The following is a 16,810-nucleotide window of genomic DNA, read 5'->3' as shown; positions in this document are numbered from 1 at the left end:
CCACTGTTTGGGCGCACCGCAGAGCTTGGAAGTGAAGGAGCGCCGTTTTACTTTTTCAATGTAGAATTGGCTGGAATTGAGATTGGACGCCATGTCGCGTTTGGAGAGCCTCTGATGTGCCTAAACAGTGGAAACCCCCCACAAGTGACCCCATTTTGGAAACTAGACCCCTTAAGGAACATATCTAGATGTGTGGTGAGCACTTTGAACCCCCATGTGCTTCATAGAAGTTTATAATGTAGAGCCGTGAAAAAAAAAAATCGCATTTTTTCTACAAAAATGATCTTTTTGCCCACAAATTTTTATTTTCACAAGGGTAACAGGAGAAATTAGACCACAAAAGTTGTTGTGCAATTTCTCCTGAGTACGCTGATACCCAATATGTGGGGGTAAACCACTGTTAGGGCGCACCGCAGAGCTTGGAAGAGAAGGAGTGCCGTTTTACTTTTTCAATGTAGAATTGGCTGGAATTGAGATTGGACGCCATGTCGCGTTTGGAGAGCCCCTGATGTGCCTAAACAGTGGAAACCCCCCACAAGTGACACCATTTTGGAAACTAGACCCCTTAAGGAACTTATCTAGAAGTGTGGCGAGCACTTTGAACCCCCATGTGCTTCACAGAAGTTTATAACGTAGAGCCGTGAAAACAAAAATTGCATTTTTTCTACAAAAATGATCTTTTTGCCCGCAAATTTTTATTTTCACAAGGGTAACAGGAGAATTTAGACCACTAAAGTTGTTGTGCAATTTCTCCTGAATACGTCGATACCCAATATGTGGGGGTAAACCACTGTTTGGGCGCACCGCAGAGCTTGGAAGAGAAAGAGTGCCGTTTTACTTTTTCAATGTAGAATTGGCTGGAATTGAGATCGGACGCCATGTCGCGTTTGGAGAGCCCCTGATGTGCCTAAACAGTAGAAATCCCCCACAAGTGACCCCATTTTGGAAACTAGACCCCCCCATGGAACTTATCTAGATGTGTGGTGAGAACCTTGAATGCCCAAGTGCTTCACAGAAGTTTATAATGCAGAGTCGTGAAAATAAAAAATATTTTTTTTTTCCACAAAAAAGATTTTTTAGCCCCCAAGTTTTTATTTTCACAAGGGTAACAAGAGAAATTGGACCCCAAAAGTTGTTGTCCAATTTGTCCTGAGTATGCTGGTACCCCATATGTGGGGGTAAACCACTGTTTGGGCGCACGGCAGAGCTCAGAAGGAAGGAGCGCCGTTTTGGAATGCAGACTTTGATAGAATGGTCTGCGGGTATTATGTTGCGTTTGCAGAGCCCCTGATGTACCTAACCAGTAGAAACCCTCCACAAGTGACCCCATTTTGGAAACTAGACCCCCCAAGGAACTTATCTAGATGTGTGATGAGAACTTTGAATGCCCAAGTGCTTCACAGAAGTTTAGAATGCAGAGTCGTGAAAATAAAAAATATTTTTTTTTCCACAAAAAAGATATTGTAGCCCCCAAGTTTTTATTTTCACAAGGGTAACAGGAGAAATTGGACTGCAATAGTTGTTTTCCAATTTATCCCGAGTACGCTGATGCCCCATATGTGGGGGTAAACCACTGTTTGGGCGCACGGCAGAGCTCGGAAGGGAAGGAGCGCCTTTTTGGAATGCAGACTTTGATAGAATGGTCTGTGGTCATTATGTTGCGATTGCAGAGCCCCTGATGTACCTAAACAGTAGTAACCCCCCACAAGTGACCCCATTTTGGAAACTAGACCCCCCAAGGAACTTATATAGATGTGTGGTGAGAACTTTGAATGCCCAAGTGCTTCACAGAAGTTTATAATGCAGAGTCATAAAAAAATATATATATATATTTTTCCACAAAAAATATTTTGTAGCCCCCAAGTTTTTATTTTCACAAGGGTAACAAGAGAAATTGGACCCCAGAAGTTGTTGTCCAATTTATCCCGAGTACGCTGATGCCCCATATGTGGGGGTAACCCACTGTTTGGGCGCACGGCAGAGCTCAGAAGGGAGGGAGCACCATTTGACTTTTTGAGCGCAAAATTGGCTGTCGTGTTTGGAGACCCCCTGATGTACCTAAACAGTGGAAACCCCCCAATTCTAGCTCCAACCCTAACCCCAACACACCCCTAACCCTAATCCCAACCTGATCCATAATCCTAATCACTAACCCTAACCACAACCCTTACCCCAAAACAACCCTAATGTCAACCCTAACCATAACCCTAATCAAAACCCTAAATCCAACACACCCCTAATCCTAATCTCAACCCTAATCCAAAACCTAACCCTAATCCCAAGCGTAACCCTAATGCCAACCCTAACCCTAATACCAACCCTAATCCAAACCCTAACCCTAATCCCAACTCTAACCCTAACTTTAGCCCCAACCCTAGCCCTAACTTTAGCCCCAACCCTAACCCTAGCCCTAAGGCTACTTTCACACTTGCGTCGTTTGGCATTCCGTCGCAATCCGTCGTTTTGGACAAGAAACGGATCCTGCAAATGTGCCCGCAGGATGCGTTTTTTGCCCATAGACTTGTATTGCCGACGGATCGTGACGGATGGCCACACGTCGCGTCTGTCGTGCACTGGATCAGTTGTGTTTTGGCGGACCGTCGGCACAAAAAAACGTTCAATGAAACGTTTTTTTGTACGCCGCATCCGCCATTTCTGACCGCGCATGCGTGGCCGTAACTCCGCCCCCTCCTCCCCAGGACATAGATTGGGCAGCGGATGCATTGAAAAACTACAGCTGCTGCCCACGTTGTGCACAATTTTCACAACGTGCGTCGGTATGTCGGGCCGACGCATTGCGACGGCCCCGTACCGACATAAGTGTGAAAGAAGCCTAACCCTAAATTTAGCCCCAACCCTAACCCTAAATTTAGCCCCAACCCTAACCCTAAATTTAGCCCCAACCCTAGCCCTAACCCTAACCCTAGCCCTAACCCTAACCCTACCCCTAGCCCTACCCCTACCCCTAACCCTACCCCTAACCCTAGCCCTACCCCTAACCCTACCCCTAACCCTACCCCTAACCCTAGCCCTAACCCTACCCCTAACCCTAACCCTACCCCTAACCCTACCCCTACCCCTAACCCTACCCCTAACCCTAACCCTAGCCCTAACCCTAACCCTACTTTTAGCCCCAACTGCTGTTCTCCTGCCGGCCGGCAGATGGAGACAGATGGCGGGCGCACTGCGCATGCGCCCGCCATTTTCTTCTGCCGGCGGCCAGGAGGAGCAGCAAGAGGATCCAGGAACACAGGTGAGTATTGTAGGGTCCCCGAATCCCCCTATTTCTCTGTCCTCTGATGTGCGATCACATCAGAGGACAGAGAATTACACTTTACTTTTTTTTTTTTTTTTTTGCGGTCGCCGGTAAACAGTTAATTACCGGCGATCGCAAAACAGGGGTCGGTAATACCGACCCCGATCATGCTCTTTGGGGTCTCGGCTACCCCCGGCAGCCGAGACCCCAAAGATTCTCGTGGGGCCGGCCGGCGGGCGCACTGCGCATGCGCCCGCCATTTTGAAGATGGCGGCGCCCACCTGGAGACACGAGGAGCACCGGGGGAGCTAGGTAAGTATTGGGGGGCCACCTGGGACCCCTTTTCTCTGTCCTCCGATGTGCGATCACATCGGAGGACAGAGAAATTAAAAAGAGATCACGTTTTTGTTTTTTTTTGCGATCGCCGGTAAACGGTTAATTACCGGCGATCGCAAATGCGGGGTGGGTTAAAAACCCCCTGAATCATGTTCTCTGGGGTCTCGTCTACCCTCGGCAGCCGAGACCCTGGAGAAAATCCGACTCTGGGGGGCGCTATTCACTTTTTCCACAGCGCCGTTAATTAACGGCGCTGTGGTTTAAGTACCCTTAGCGGCCGCCGTTAAAAGGCGTATCGGCGGTCGCTAAGGGGTTAAAACTTTTTAAAAAACTTTTTACTGTGTTTAATAGTTTCCATAGGGTGCTAGAAGCTATGACCATCTACTTGGACAACCCCTTATCAACCGCTATGCTTCCCCCTTGTAAAATAAGAAGATATATGTTCCAGTGGTGTCGGCACTGGCTCTTCCAGGGATCGAATGACAAAGTTATGTCCCGTGATCCCTGTGCCTTCGGACAATTGATAGCTGCTTGATTCGCATTGAAATCAGTCAATGGATTTCTCATTTATTTGTTTACATTTTCTTATTTATTTTTTTTACAATTTTTACATTTACTTTTTAAGCTTTTTACAAACCTTGTGTCACAGCGACATCAGTAGAACAAATGTATTTAAAAAAAAAAAAGATATTTTCAGAGTGTGAAGACTTTTTTAGAAAACATAATGGAAAGAAGTGAGCGGAAGATATTTGTGCAATGACCTTTACATGAAGCCCTGTCTTACTAAATCAATAATTAGGAGCTTTGACCTTTTCTCAGCTAAACATCACTTGCTCCATTAAAGTGTATATGTAAAGGTGACTGAGGCTGCGATGGTACAGCAATCCTAAGCCTCCTGACGTGAGAATTACCAAAAACAAGCATCTGAGCAAAGACAGCGGCGTCCTGTCTATTAACCAATGTCTGCCATCGCTGCTTCATTCAGAGTTATTACTGCAGGGTATAATGTTACAATGCACAGATATGCCTGGGCACTGGCATTGTCTAAAAGTATAAGATAACAGATTATTTAGGCCTGCAAGTGAGTCGCCCAGCCAGGGCAGTGGGGTACTCGGTACCGGGTCCGGTCTCAAGGGGGATGTCACGGTGGCTGTGACCCGGTCCGTGGCCTTGGGGCTCAACATTAAAGGGGAACGGGCTTTAAAGGGGAAAATGTTCATGAGTCTGTCGTGACGCCACCGGTGGTGTTCAGTCAGTAGTGGAACCAATTCTGCATTGAAGGGGTCCTCTGGGGGATGTTGTGGCAGCACGGGTGTTACACTTCCCACAGGTGAAGCGGGGTCCCCAGGGGTCCTATGGTGTATGGTGGTGATGACGGTTTGTGACGATGAATAAATGGAGGTGTCACAGCCACTCCTTCTGCGGCCGTGCCTGCTGCCGGGACCACTGCTGCTCCCCCTGCTCATACTTACCCGCTGCAGCGCGCTCCTCCTGCTTCATTCTTCTCCGTTCCCTGGTTCTCGTCGGGTGCGCGTGCGCATCGCCCACTCCAGCACTTCCTCTTTCTGATTTACAGGCGCTCTGTATCTCCTCTCTGTGATCCTGGAGGACCGTGACCCGGAAGTCCTTCAGCACTATATGTATTTAAGGTGATTCCTTCCTCTGCTCCTTAACTGTCTGTCATTTGTGCTTCTGTACACCTTTGTCTTTGTTCTGCCTGTTCTCAGTCTCCGCTCTGTCCAGCCAGTTCAGCTTCTGTGCCTTTCCCAGGCTACCTTTTCTCCTCGTCCAGTCCAGCCTTCCCAGTGTCCGCTCCGTACTCTGTTAGTCTGGTGTCTCTGTCCTGTCCTGATTCCTTTGTGTCTTCCCCTTCCCAGAGCTGTTTACCCTTTCAAGATCTTCACAGATCATAAGAATTTAGAATATATCCACTCGGCGCAAAGATTGAATCCTCGACAAGCCAGATGGTCGTTGTTCTTTGCCCGTTTTGACTTCGAATTACATTTTCATCCTGGAAACAAGAACTTCAAATCCGATGCTTTTTCCGGGTCATTTCTTGCATCAGATGTTGAGGAGGAGCCGGCACACATCATGCATCCCAGCAAAATTATTCTTGTGGCTCCGGTCAGCAAGTCTTCTTTACCACCAGGTAAAACCTTTGTCCAGGTGAACGAAAGGTCTCGAGTCCTACTTTGGGGCCATGCCTCAAAACTAGCAGGACATGTAGGATACAAGAAGACACTTGCTCTCATCACGTGCCACTATTGGTGGCCGTCTCTTCTTCTGGATGTTCGAAGTTTTGTCGCCTCATGTCCTTCCTGTGCAAGAAACAAGATCCCCAGACATCTGCCCTCCGGTCTCCTCCATCCGCTTCCAGTTCCTTCGACTCCCTGGCAGCATATCGCTATGGATTTTATTACCGACCTTCCTCGGTCTTCTGGTCATACGGTCATTTTTGTAGTTGTGGATCGATTCTCCAAGATGGCTCATTTCGTCCCTTTGCCAGGATTACCTTCCGCTCCTAAATTGGCGAGAATCTTCATTGCTCATATCTTCTGGATTCACGGTTTTCCATTGCACATAGTCTCTCATAGAGGAGTTCAGTTCACCTCTCGTTTTTGGCGAGCTCTATGCAAACTGATGAATGTTACCTTGGATTTCTCTACAGCTTGTCATCCTCAGACCAATGGACAAGCAGAGCGCACAAACCAAATACTGATGACTTATCTCCGTCATTTTTCCAACGGTCATCAAAATGACTGGTCTGATTTGCTTCCGTGGGCTGAGTTCGCGTACAATAACCACATCAATGAGTCTTCTTCCAAATCTCCTTTCTTCATCGTCTATGGGCAACATCCTGGTATCCCTCTACCGGTACTTCCTGTTTCGGGTGTGCCAGCGGCTGATCTTCTGTCCGAGGAGTTCTCCAGGGTCTGGCAGGAGAACAAAATTGCCTTGGAATGGGCACAGGCCAGGATTAAGAGACATGCCAATAAGAGACGTCTGGATCCTCCCTTATACTGGCCAGGTGATAAGGTGTGGCTGTCCTCCAGGTTTATTCGTTTAAAGATCCCCTCATATAAATTGGGTCTACGGTACGTAGGTCCTTTCGAGGTTTTGTCTCGTATCAATGATGTTGCTTGCAAACTGAAATTGCCAGCTTGTCTTTGCATACCTAACTCTTTTCACGTTTCACTTTTGAAACCAGTCATCTTCAATCAGATCCATGTTTCTCCTGCTCAAACTCCTTTACCTGTCTCCGACCCAGATGTCTTTGAGGTTAAGGACATTCTTGCCATGAAAAAGTCTCGAGGTAAAACTCTCTTTTTGGTTGATTTGAAGGGCTTTGGTCCCGAAGAGAGGTCTTGGGAGCCCCGTGAGAACTTACAAGCTCCTCAGATTTTATCCAGGTTTTTGTCTCGTCTTAGAAAGGAGGGGAATAAGGGGAGGGGTACTGTCATGGCCGCTCCTTCTGCGGCCGTGCCTGCTGCCGGAACCACCGCCGCTCCCCCGCTCATACTTACTCACTGCGGTGTGCTCCTCCTGCAGGCGTGCGTCCTCTCCTTCATTCTTCTCCGCTCCCTGGTTCTCGTCAGGTGCGCATGCGCACCACCCACTCCAGCACTTCCTCTTTCTGATTTACTGGCGCTCTGTATCTCCTCTCTGTGATCCTGGAGGACGCTGATCTGGAAGTCCTTCAGCACTCCCATGTATTTAAGGCAATTCCTTCCTCTGCTCCTTGCCTGTCTGTCATTTGTGCTTCTGTGACTCCGGTCCACCTTTGTCTTTGTTCTGCCTGTTCTGAGTCTCTGCTATGTCCAGCCAGTTCAGCTTCTCTGCCTTTCCCAGGCTTCCTTGTCTCCTCGTCCAGTCCAGCCTTCCCAGTGTCCGCTCCGTACTCTGTTAGTCTGGTGTCTCTGTCCTGTCCTGCTTCCTTTGTGTCTTCCCCTTCCCAGTGCTCCTTTGGTCTCGCCTGTCCTCGGCTCTTACCAAACTGTACTTCATCTTACCCCGCTCTGTCCGTCCTACGCCCAGCTTCTCTATTTTGTACCTCCTACTACCTGTCTCCGGGTTCCAGCTTCTGCGGCAATAGTCTCCCTTGGGTCTGCCCCTAACGCTCCCTGTATAGGGGGTCGTCTACCTGGTCAGCTCACCCTTGGGAGGTTCGTTGTCGTGGATCTGCGGGTCCACTCCAGGTGTTCCAAAAGATCTCACAGGAGGACACAAGTTGTAAGTCTTTACCTGGTTTACTGTAGTTAGCAGGCCACAGTTCAGGGTACCAGGCATGGATGATGGTGGTCCGGTCGGCTCAGAGGCAATGGAGGGTTCCCTTGTTCCAGTAGAGGTCCGTGAGCCTTTCCATCTAGCATTTGCTGTATGTGAAGTCCCTGCTGCTTGAAGCTTCCTGCAGAGTCTTCTATTCCCCCTGTCCTGAGACAGGCACCTGCATGACGGGCAGCTTGAGCCATTTTACAGGGACTCTATCATGCCCCGGGCTCCTCAGGTGCTGCTGCATCTCAGATGTGGTGTGAGCAATGTCTGCTTGATCTTATGCCCTCCAGTTCTGCCAAATGTCATACAGTTCCACTAAGGCCTCGGGCTCCCGGTACCCGGCTTTTGCACTATGGCTCTGAGGGTGCTCGGTCACAGTTCCCCTCTGAGCCCTGTCCCTCTCCTTTGCTCCTTCCCTTCTGACTACTCCACAGGTTATCTGTCCTTTCAGAGGCTGCAGCTCCCTCGTGGCTCCAGGCCTCTCACGTCTGCTCCAGACGTCCTTCCACTTCAGTCTCTCTGTCCAACTAACTTAACTCCTCCTCCATGTCAGGATGCATGTAGCCTAGGGAAGCTCCCCTGAATCTGGGTCTTGAGCTCCCCCTCCTGGCCTGGATTTAGAATGTGTTGCATGTGTATGCCTTACCTGGTGAAGAGAACTCCATTGCCTCTGAGCATGATATTGCCTTCCCCGAAGGAAAAGCAACATCACTGCAGCAATCGGTCACCGGGGGTGCGGCACTTCCCCCCGATTAACACCAGTACTCCCGAACTGGGAAAAGGGAAAACAGGCATTACAGGTAAAAACAATCTTTTTTTTTCTTTAGACATGCATGTCAACAGGTGAAACAGGTTAACTTAAGCATCCCTTTATGGGAGGTACGATTCTTTAACGTTGCAAAAGTAACATTAAACATAAGTGCACACAGGTAAAAGTGCAAACATTGTAGTAAGCAAGGTGCTTTGACCAGTCCTGGTCTCTTCTGTGCCATGCGGTTCTGCTCCTGTAAAGCAAAACAGGTATACACATACAGTTCTGCACACGCTTCCAGCGCACGGCAATATCTAAGCAAAAGGGGGCACCGGAACAGGTGCCAAACTATTTGGGAACGCAGTTTACAGGAGAACAGTTGTCCATATTTACTGTAAAGGAGCAAACATCAAAACAACATATATGCAGCAGTTAGTTCACGTAGGTGAATGTCCTTTACTTCTGTTTCTTCCAGGGCAGGTCCTTGCCCGCACAGCTTCCTGACTGGGGAAGTCCATTAATGGGTGTCACAACTGGTGACTCTGTTGAAAATTGTTCAGCATTTGGGGTTTGTGTAGCCTGGGTTTGCGTTCCACTTTCAGTGGCTACATGGGTGTAATTATGCTGTCCATGGCACCGTTTAACATGAAGGGCATAGTATCCCCTTTCTCCGTGGTGCCGGGTATAAGTCACTTTGCCACCAGGGTATAAGTCATGATCAGGGTGTCCCCTTAAGTGGTGTGATTCCACATTCCTGCAGTTAACAAACAGTTCCCTTTGTCCGATTTCTTCCCTTATAAATCCCGATCTTCTGTCCAAATTGAAGGAGACTACAGTTCCAGATCTAATAGCTCCTCTACTGGCAGGTTTAATGGTGTGAGTTTGGGCTTAGGTAAACAGGTTCTTTTGTTCCATTGCCTCCCATTTAGTTTGGCGTTGTCTCTCCTCCGCTGCTAGTTTAAGGATCTGCTGTTTACAATAGTCCTCCTTGTCAGTCAATTGCACCCCATTTGCTGCTGATAAGGCCTCTACTGGAAACCCCATAAGGTCTGGATTAGGGTGGCTCCAATGTACTGTTTCTTTGGGCCTGCACACCTTCAGGGGCGATGATACTGTGGTCATTGGCTCAGTTAATGAGTCACATGCATCAGTTATACAATCCCAGGTTATGGCCGTTGTTATTTGTCTAAGCATTAAAGTTGGTGGGGGTGCTAGTGGTCCCACTAAGGTGTCCACCTACCGGGGCAGTGGACATACCTGTCTCACCGGTGCCGGTGTCCTGTTTCGTCTCCGCTGGGGCCTAGCATGCTGTCTGCAGGGCCTGGTGCTGCGGCGCAGTCGTCTCTAGTTGCGGTGTCTCACTTTCTGGCTGGTCCTCACTTTCCGACTCCATCGGGGCAGCAGTCGCGGATTCCAGGTTTTCCGTCGATGGCGTCACCTCACGTTCCGACAGGGTCTTATTTTCTGGCTCTGTTGGGGTTGCAGTCGCGAGGTCCGGATTCTCCGTTGGCGGCATCTCCTTCTCCAGCAGCGCGTTGCTTTCCCACTCCACTGGGGTCGAAGGTGCAGGCTCTGCTGGGGCTGGGAGTACGGCTGGTGAGTACTGTCATTGCAGCTGGGCAGTCGTCATGCTCTGGACCAGGGATTCTTTCCAGGCAGCCACCGCTATCATCTGGGTCTTCATGAGTTGCTGGGCCAGCTCCTCCATCTCTGCGGCGAGGAGCTCCGGGTTCAGGATAGGTTGCAGGTCTGAGGTTTCTTGCCGCTGCGGACCAGGGACATCTTTCGGGGTATCTGCTACTTCTGGCAGCGCTTCTCCGCTGTCCACTGGGGTCTTAACCAGGTTGCGTGCAGCCATCCTGCTGCCACGCTGTTCCACCATTGTGGAGTAAATCATGCTGAATTTGTCCGGTGCGTTCTTCCTTTCTTGATGAGCTTTTCAAAAAGTTTGAGCAAATATGAGTTCCACAAAAAACAACATTTCAAAAGTTGAAAACTTTCTCATACTTCATTCACCCTTGTGCACTCAAAGTACTAAATTGAGATACATAATAAAAAGATCCGTAAATCGATTGTTGATGGTTTTCCAGTAAAACAAACAGTAGAACTCAGAGACAGTACATTATTTTACAGTCAATCATATTATTATTGTTATATTAACTTCAAGCAAATCTGTTATATAAAAAGGACAACGTGAACCCTTCTAAAGTTGGGTAATAATAAAGTAAGCCAACAATTGTGTAATCACTCATGATTTGATTGAAAGGAAAGTGTAAATGTAATATTGATCTCTTGCCTAGTTTCATGCTGTGTTATCCACATCTGTGTGTGAGACTGTGATGACACAAATAAGTCTGAATTAGGATCACTGCAGCCCTTCAGTCGCTGGAAATCAGAAAAATTACCATTTTCTCATCACTGATCCATATCACATTCTTTATAGGTTTATGTTTCATGAACAATTAATAAATGTCTTTATTTTGTATTTTCTTCTTATACCAGTTCCACCATGGGCTCTGGCCACCATTCTCATTGTGGCTGGATTGCTGCTACTATGCTGCTGTTTCTGTGTCTGCAAGAAGTGCTGCGGCAAGAAAAAGAAAGGCAAGAAGGGCAAAGATAAGGTCAAGGCCCAAATTAACATGAAGGAGGTGAAGGATTTGGGGAAAAGCTACATCGATAAGGTGAGTTGCGTTTTTGCTGAAACTTTTTCAGTATGCAAAAGGTGAACAATATTGATTGTATATAAAAAAAAAATTCCCAATTATGAATATCATTAAAGGGAATCTGTCAACAGGAGTTCACCCCCCAAACTATTTATATGTGCATGTAGAGCTTTCATAGACAAATTCGGCAACACCGTTACATGGCCGGTCCGTTCTTCTGTTTCTCATAAATCAGCATTTTAATTGATATGCTAATGAGGCTAAAGGACTATGGTAGATCTGAAGCTTTTGTCACTCCAGCTCTATTCTCCTTCTAGCACCACCTCCTGCTTGACTGACAGCCTCTATGCTGTGTGACTTCAGGCAGAGGAGTCGTCAATAAAGCAGGAGGAGGCGGCACTGGGTGGGGAATAGAGCTGGAGTGACGGATGCATCAGATTTATAAATGGTTCTTCAGCCTCATTTGCATAGCAATTTAAACGCTGATTTCTCTGAAACTGAAGACCGGCCATGTAAAGGTTTTGCTGGACTTTTCTTTGAAAGAGCTACGCATGCATATGAAAGATTTGGAGGGTGAAATCCTGCTGACAGATTTCATTGAAGGTACTCAAATAACTGAGAGCTGGAGCAAATGTTAAATGGTGTAGAATATGTGAAAATGCATCAACCACTGCTAGAAGTCCTCGATTATTGTATATTTGTCAAACGAACAGATTTGTCAGACAGATGGAAATTGAATATAAGAAAACTTGTATTGCTACATTTAAAGTGACCCTGTCACCAATTTCTTCATATATGAACAAATACCACTACCTTCATCAGCGTCTGTGCTGCATACCACCAAGATGTGTATTATCACCTGACTCCCCCTATGTGCCCTAAAAACATTTTGAATTACTCCTGCGCTGTGTCACAGGTTTACTGCAACAAAAAGGAGCCAGAAGACCGCAGCGTCTGATTTCTCCTACTCCTGCACTGATTAGAAGCACTTCACCTTTGTATAAAATTCTTTTGGCAGTGCAGGGGTTAATCTGCTCTGATGAGAACACCTGGAGCTAGGGCTCCCAGCTGCGCATTGTTAGCCACTCCTATCTTCTATATAATCTGGGTTCTGACTAACACACACTGTCAGAGCTAGCTTATGCTGCATGGATGGAAGTCGTTGGTGGTTATTAGAGTAGTCGGTTGGTGTATTTATCTGTGATTTTTGCTTGGTTTTGGGAATGTGATAATTCCATTTCTTCTCCTACTTTGGTTTAACCCCATCCTGCACTCCCCAGTGCATTCCTCTGTTATATGTGTGTGTATACTTCTATGTTTAATATTTTCCGTTACCCCTGTTCGTATTACCTTGTTAGTCTGATTGGTGTATTACGGTACAATACTACTCTCCTCTCCCCTGGGTGAGGGAAGGATACAGACTGAGGGTGGATTCAGGAGCTAAGGCAAGGTACGTGGCCCTGGCATCTCCACCTTCAGAAGTAACCTGGGGAACAGGGTGAGATAAGGTGCCCCCTAGCGTTAGGGACAGGAAAAGAGCCCCTGGTCCCAGGACCCCTGATAGCATAGTTGTGACACGCTTTTGCAAATCTGGACTATCCGGTCCGATGGGCATCAATGATGTAGCGTCTGTCCCTCCTTTCCTTATCCTGAGTCATCCACCTAGCTGAATAAAATCTCATGCCTGCACAGTAACATCACCGGCGCACGCAAGTGCACTTTGCTCTGCCTTACTGCAGCTACAGCCCTACAGAGCTTAAAACATAACTGTGCATGCTCTCTCACCATCACCATGCCCAGTTATGTTTATGCTTTGCCTGCAGTAGGGGAAGAGCAAAGTGCGCTTGCATGAGCCGGTAATGTCCTTGCACAACCCCTTTAATGCAACTTTCTTTGTACTTTGGCCACGTTCACACATTCAGTATTTCGTCTGTATTTTACATCCGTATTTGAAGACCAAAATCAGAAGAGGAACAATCAGAGGAAAAGTATAATAGAAACACGTCACCCACTCCTGGTTTTGGCTTACAAATACTGATGTAAAATACTGACCAAATACTGAACGTGTGAATGTGGCCTAGAACACTAGCAGATTTTGCTGCGGCAGTCGCCCCACACACCGAGCCCCTGTGTCAGCAGCATTCAGCTCTCATGTTCATTTGACAGAGGTGTCCTGTGAATCAGGCAGTTATTTTATAGAATTGCTGAAGTGTGTGGCTTTGGTTGATCGGGCCTCACCCACATTCATCTTCACCTAGGAACCATCTTGGCAGAAGGCATCAATAATTGGTTGATCGGGCCTCACCCACATTCATCTTCACCTAGGAACCATCTTGGCAGAAGGCATCAATAATCAGAAACTGGAGATCATTATTGCCACAAGCTTAAAACTTGTCCTGAGTTGTAGGTTGTGTAGATCTATCCATTTGGTGACCATTCTGCTGGAAAAGCATCCTAGAATTTATATTCCTTTCTCGAGAGCAAAAAATTACAGACCACAGCCTGTACTGAAAGGTAGAGCGTAAGAGAGGTGGACAACCTTTCCCAAGAAATCAGTTGTATTTTCGGGATGACCAGAAAGGGTGAAAAAAATAATGCATAAATAAATTGCTCCAGCTAAATTTGGAACATGCGGGGAAAAAATGGCTCGATGTGTTCATATCTGACCCTTTCCAAAAATTCCTGTCTCGATTCTTCCACCTTTGTTTTTGGTCTACATGCGCGTTTGGGATGGGCACTGGCCATCATGCAGAACATCATAATTGTTTCTAAGGTGCGAGCCCTTCAATCTGGCAACCTGACAATCCCGAGTGTTTCCAAACTCTTTGCGTGCAAAAGGTATTTTTCGGACAAGAAGAGAAGTATTTGTTGTGTTATCAGATGCCATCTCCAGTTGGAGGACTTCTGCTCCATGATACCCTAAGGAGTAGAGTTTTTGTTTCTTCCTTTTCATCTATCATTGTGATGTCTCATTACTGTCACCATTTGTTAGACAGCAGTAAATTGGCAATATGTTGTGAAAGCTGCAGCAAAGCTGTACTCGGAAATTCCATGATAAATTGGCAAGCTGGTAGGTATAATGTGAGCCAAAGGATTCATCTGTCCGGATTCCAGTTGCAGGTTGCTGCCTATGGTATTATCGCCTTTGGTGGTCATAGGGCAGGTGCTCTGTATTGCTATCATCTTGCATCTATAATTCTTCAACAACACTTTACACTGAGCTTTTAAAAAAAATTACAGGTATAGAAAAAACACATCTAAGGGACCCGAGCCTAAGATCTAATGAGAACATGGGAACCAACGGGAGTCAATGTGGACGTCTATGATTAACCAGTAAATGCACTGACAACTAAGGCAGAAAATGCATGGCTACCACGGAATATATTCACTGGTTATGTAATGGTATAGAAACTGCTGTAAAGTGCAGCAGAGAGGAGAGGTGCAGCACCAGAGAAAACCTCAATGAGAAACCAGCCAGTCATATCTGGTCAATCTTTTACTGCTCTATTCGTGTATACATATGATGTAGCCCTCAATTCCTTTTTATAAAGGGTATATTGGCTCACTAGAGTTGATCTGCCTCAATACACCCGGTCTGCTAGATTGACATTTCTTTGTCACCAATAAAACATGGGTATATTACACCATATGTGGGCTGTGAATGTGCAGTATATAGCAATGCCTTTGCTCACAGAAAGGAGACCACTGTGCGCAGGTCCTGGCATGCACAAGATTTCACAGTTAAAAACTTCTTGATAGTTCATTCACCCTTGTGCACTTAAAGTACTAAATAGAGAGACATAATACGAATAATAAGATCCATGAATAAATGATTTTTGATGGTCTCCCAGTAAAACAAATAGCAGGGCCATGTTATCAAGAGACAGTAAATTGTTTTATAGCCAATGATATTACTATTATTATTACATTAATTCCAAGCAGCTCTATTGCATAAAGGACAATATGAACCCTTCTAAAGTTGGTTAATAAAAGAAGCAAGCCGTCGGTTGTGTAATCACTCATGATTTCATTGAAAGGGAACTGTAAGTGTAATTGTTATGACTGTGCCAACACACTCACATGGATAACGTATAAACAAGGAGAGATGCAACAGGTTCCTGTTCCGACTAGGAAAATCCCTAATCTGACCTTGATTTGATCCTAGCTGACCGCAGAGGTTGGCAACCTTAGTAATAGTAATACTGCCCCCACTGAACATTTATTGACCTTAAGTGTCCTTATCTGCACCCTCACTATAGATACTGTGCAACACAAAAAATATAACTATAAAATACCCATAAATCAGAGGATGAGGCACAGTCCTATGAAAGTGTTCACACAGTTACACAGGAAAGATGGAGGAATATAAGAAGGACCAAAAAACAAGCAGAATACTGGGAAATCTCCTAGACCCTAAAGGTAAAAGAAAAGAAAGGGTTCTGGGAAGGAAGACACAAACAAGCTGCAGGAAAAGCAACATAGATTAACCAGGCAAGATATCCATGGTTGAAGAGTTGTAACTCTGAATACCCATCTATCTTGAAGTATAGCCAGCAAAGAAGACAGGTGCAGGGTGAGTATAAATAGCTCCACCCAACATGTGATACGACAGAACCAAATAGGGAAGTGAGGGACACTTGAATCAAAGCAAACCAAGAAAAGGAAAGCAAAGACAAGAGAACTATCAGCAGTTGGACAGAGACCAAACAGGCTATGGCTCAGCAGAGAGGGAAACTGACCACGCAGCAAGGGGTCACCCAATCAAGTCCCAAAACTGAGGCATGATCATAATATTCATCTCTTACCCATTTTCATACTGTGTTATTCACATTTGTGTGTCAGACAGAACATCAAAACATCTCGATTTACTCCGTATCAAGTATCCGTGCCACACAGAAATGCGCTCACTTGCAGCATAGGGATTATTAATCAGTGAGATTACAGTGAGATTATTAATGGTCATATGATGAAAGTTCTGCCGCGTTGAACACGCTTGAGCAAATCATCAAGATCCGCTGCTGGCAGCTCTTGTTTAATCAACGACCAATGATGTCCCAGATTAGCTCAATAGGAGAAAATTACAAAGACGCTGCAGCCATGGTAGCACCTTTTGGCCATGGAAGCTGCTCACAGCCGCAAAAGCAATATGCAGCCTGAAGTTGTTGTGCTGATACTTTGGAGAAATGGTTGGACTACTCTTTCCTTGAACAAAGCAATGGAATGCCAAAGTGATAGTGTATCTGGAATGAAGACTAGAAGGGACAAACCACCATATACTATGCCACCCCACACCATAATACTGGGAGTAGGACTGGTGTGATGTTCTCTCATACTGACCTTTTCATGGAGCTGCCCACATGGTCTCAAGACTAATCTCTGGCTTTAATTGCATCCATGAAAAAAGCAGGACTCATCGCTGAAGAGAATAGACCTCCAATCTAGCCTCAATTGCCATCTTCCTCTGCACCATCATAGCCTTTGGAAGCGGTGGAGTGAGGTTAATGAAAATCTGTAAAAAAAAAGGGAAGA

The 16,810-nt window shown here is 46.3% G+C and overlaps 1 protein-coding gene across 2 annotated transcripts in view; it reads left to right on the top strand.

Moving 5' to 3' along the window:
• SYT5 (synaptotagmin 5) overlaps positions 1 to 16,810 on the top strand; it is a 245,708-nt gene that overhangs the window by 187,033 nt on the left and 41,865 nt on the right. For both annotated transcript variants that reach the window (XM_069742798.1, XM_069742799.1), the window contains exon 3: positions 11,118 to 11,299. In XM_069742798.1, coding sequence (XP_069598899.1) covers positions 11,118 to 11,299 — 182 coding nt within the window. The remainder of the gene's footprint in view (positions 1 to 11,117; positions 11,300 to 16,810) is intronic.

Source organism: Ranitomeya imitator, chromosome 10 (assembly GCF_032444005.1).
Source record: "Ranitomeya imitator isolate aRanImi1 chromosome 10, aRanImi1.pri, whole genome shotgun sequence".
NCBI classification, from domain to species: Eukaryota; Metazoa; Chordata; class Amphibia; order Anura; family Dendrobatidae; genus Ranitomeya; species Ranitomeya imitator.
Note: the sequence above shows the minus strand (reverse complement) of the source record. Positions and strands in the feature narration are given on the sequence as shown.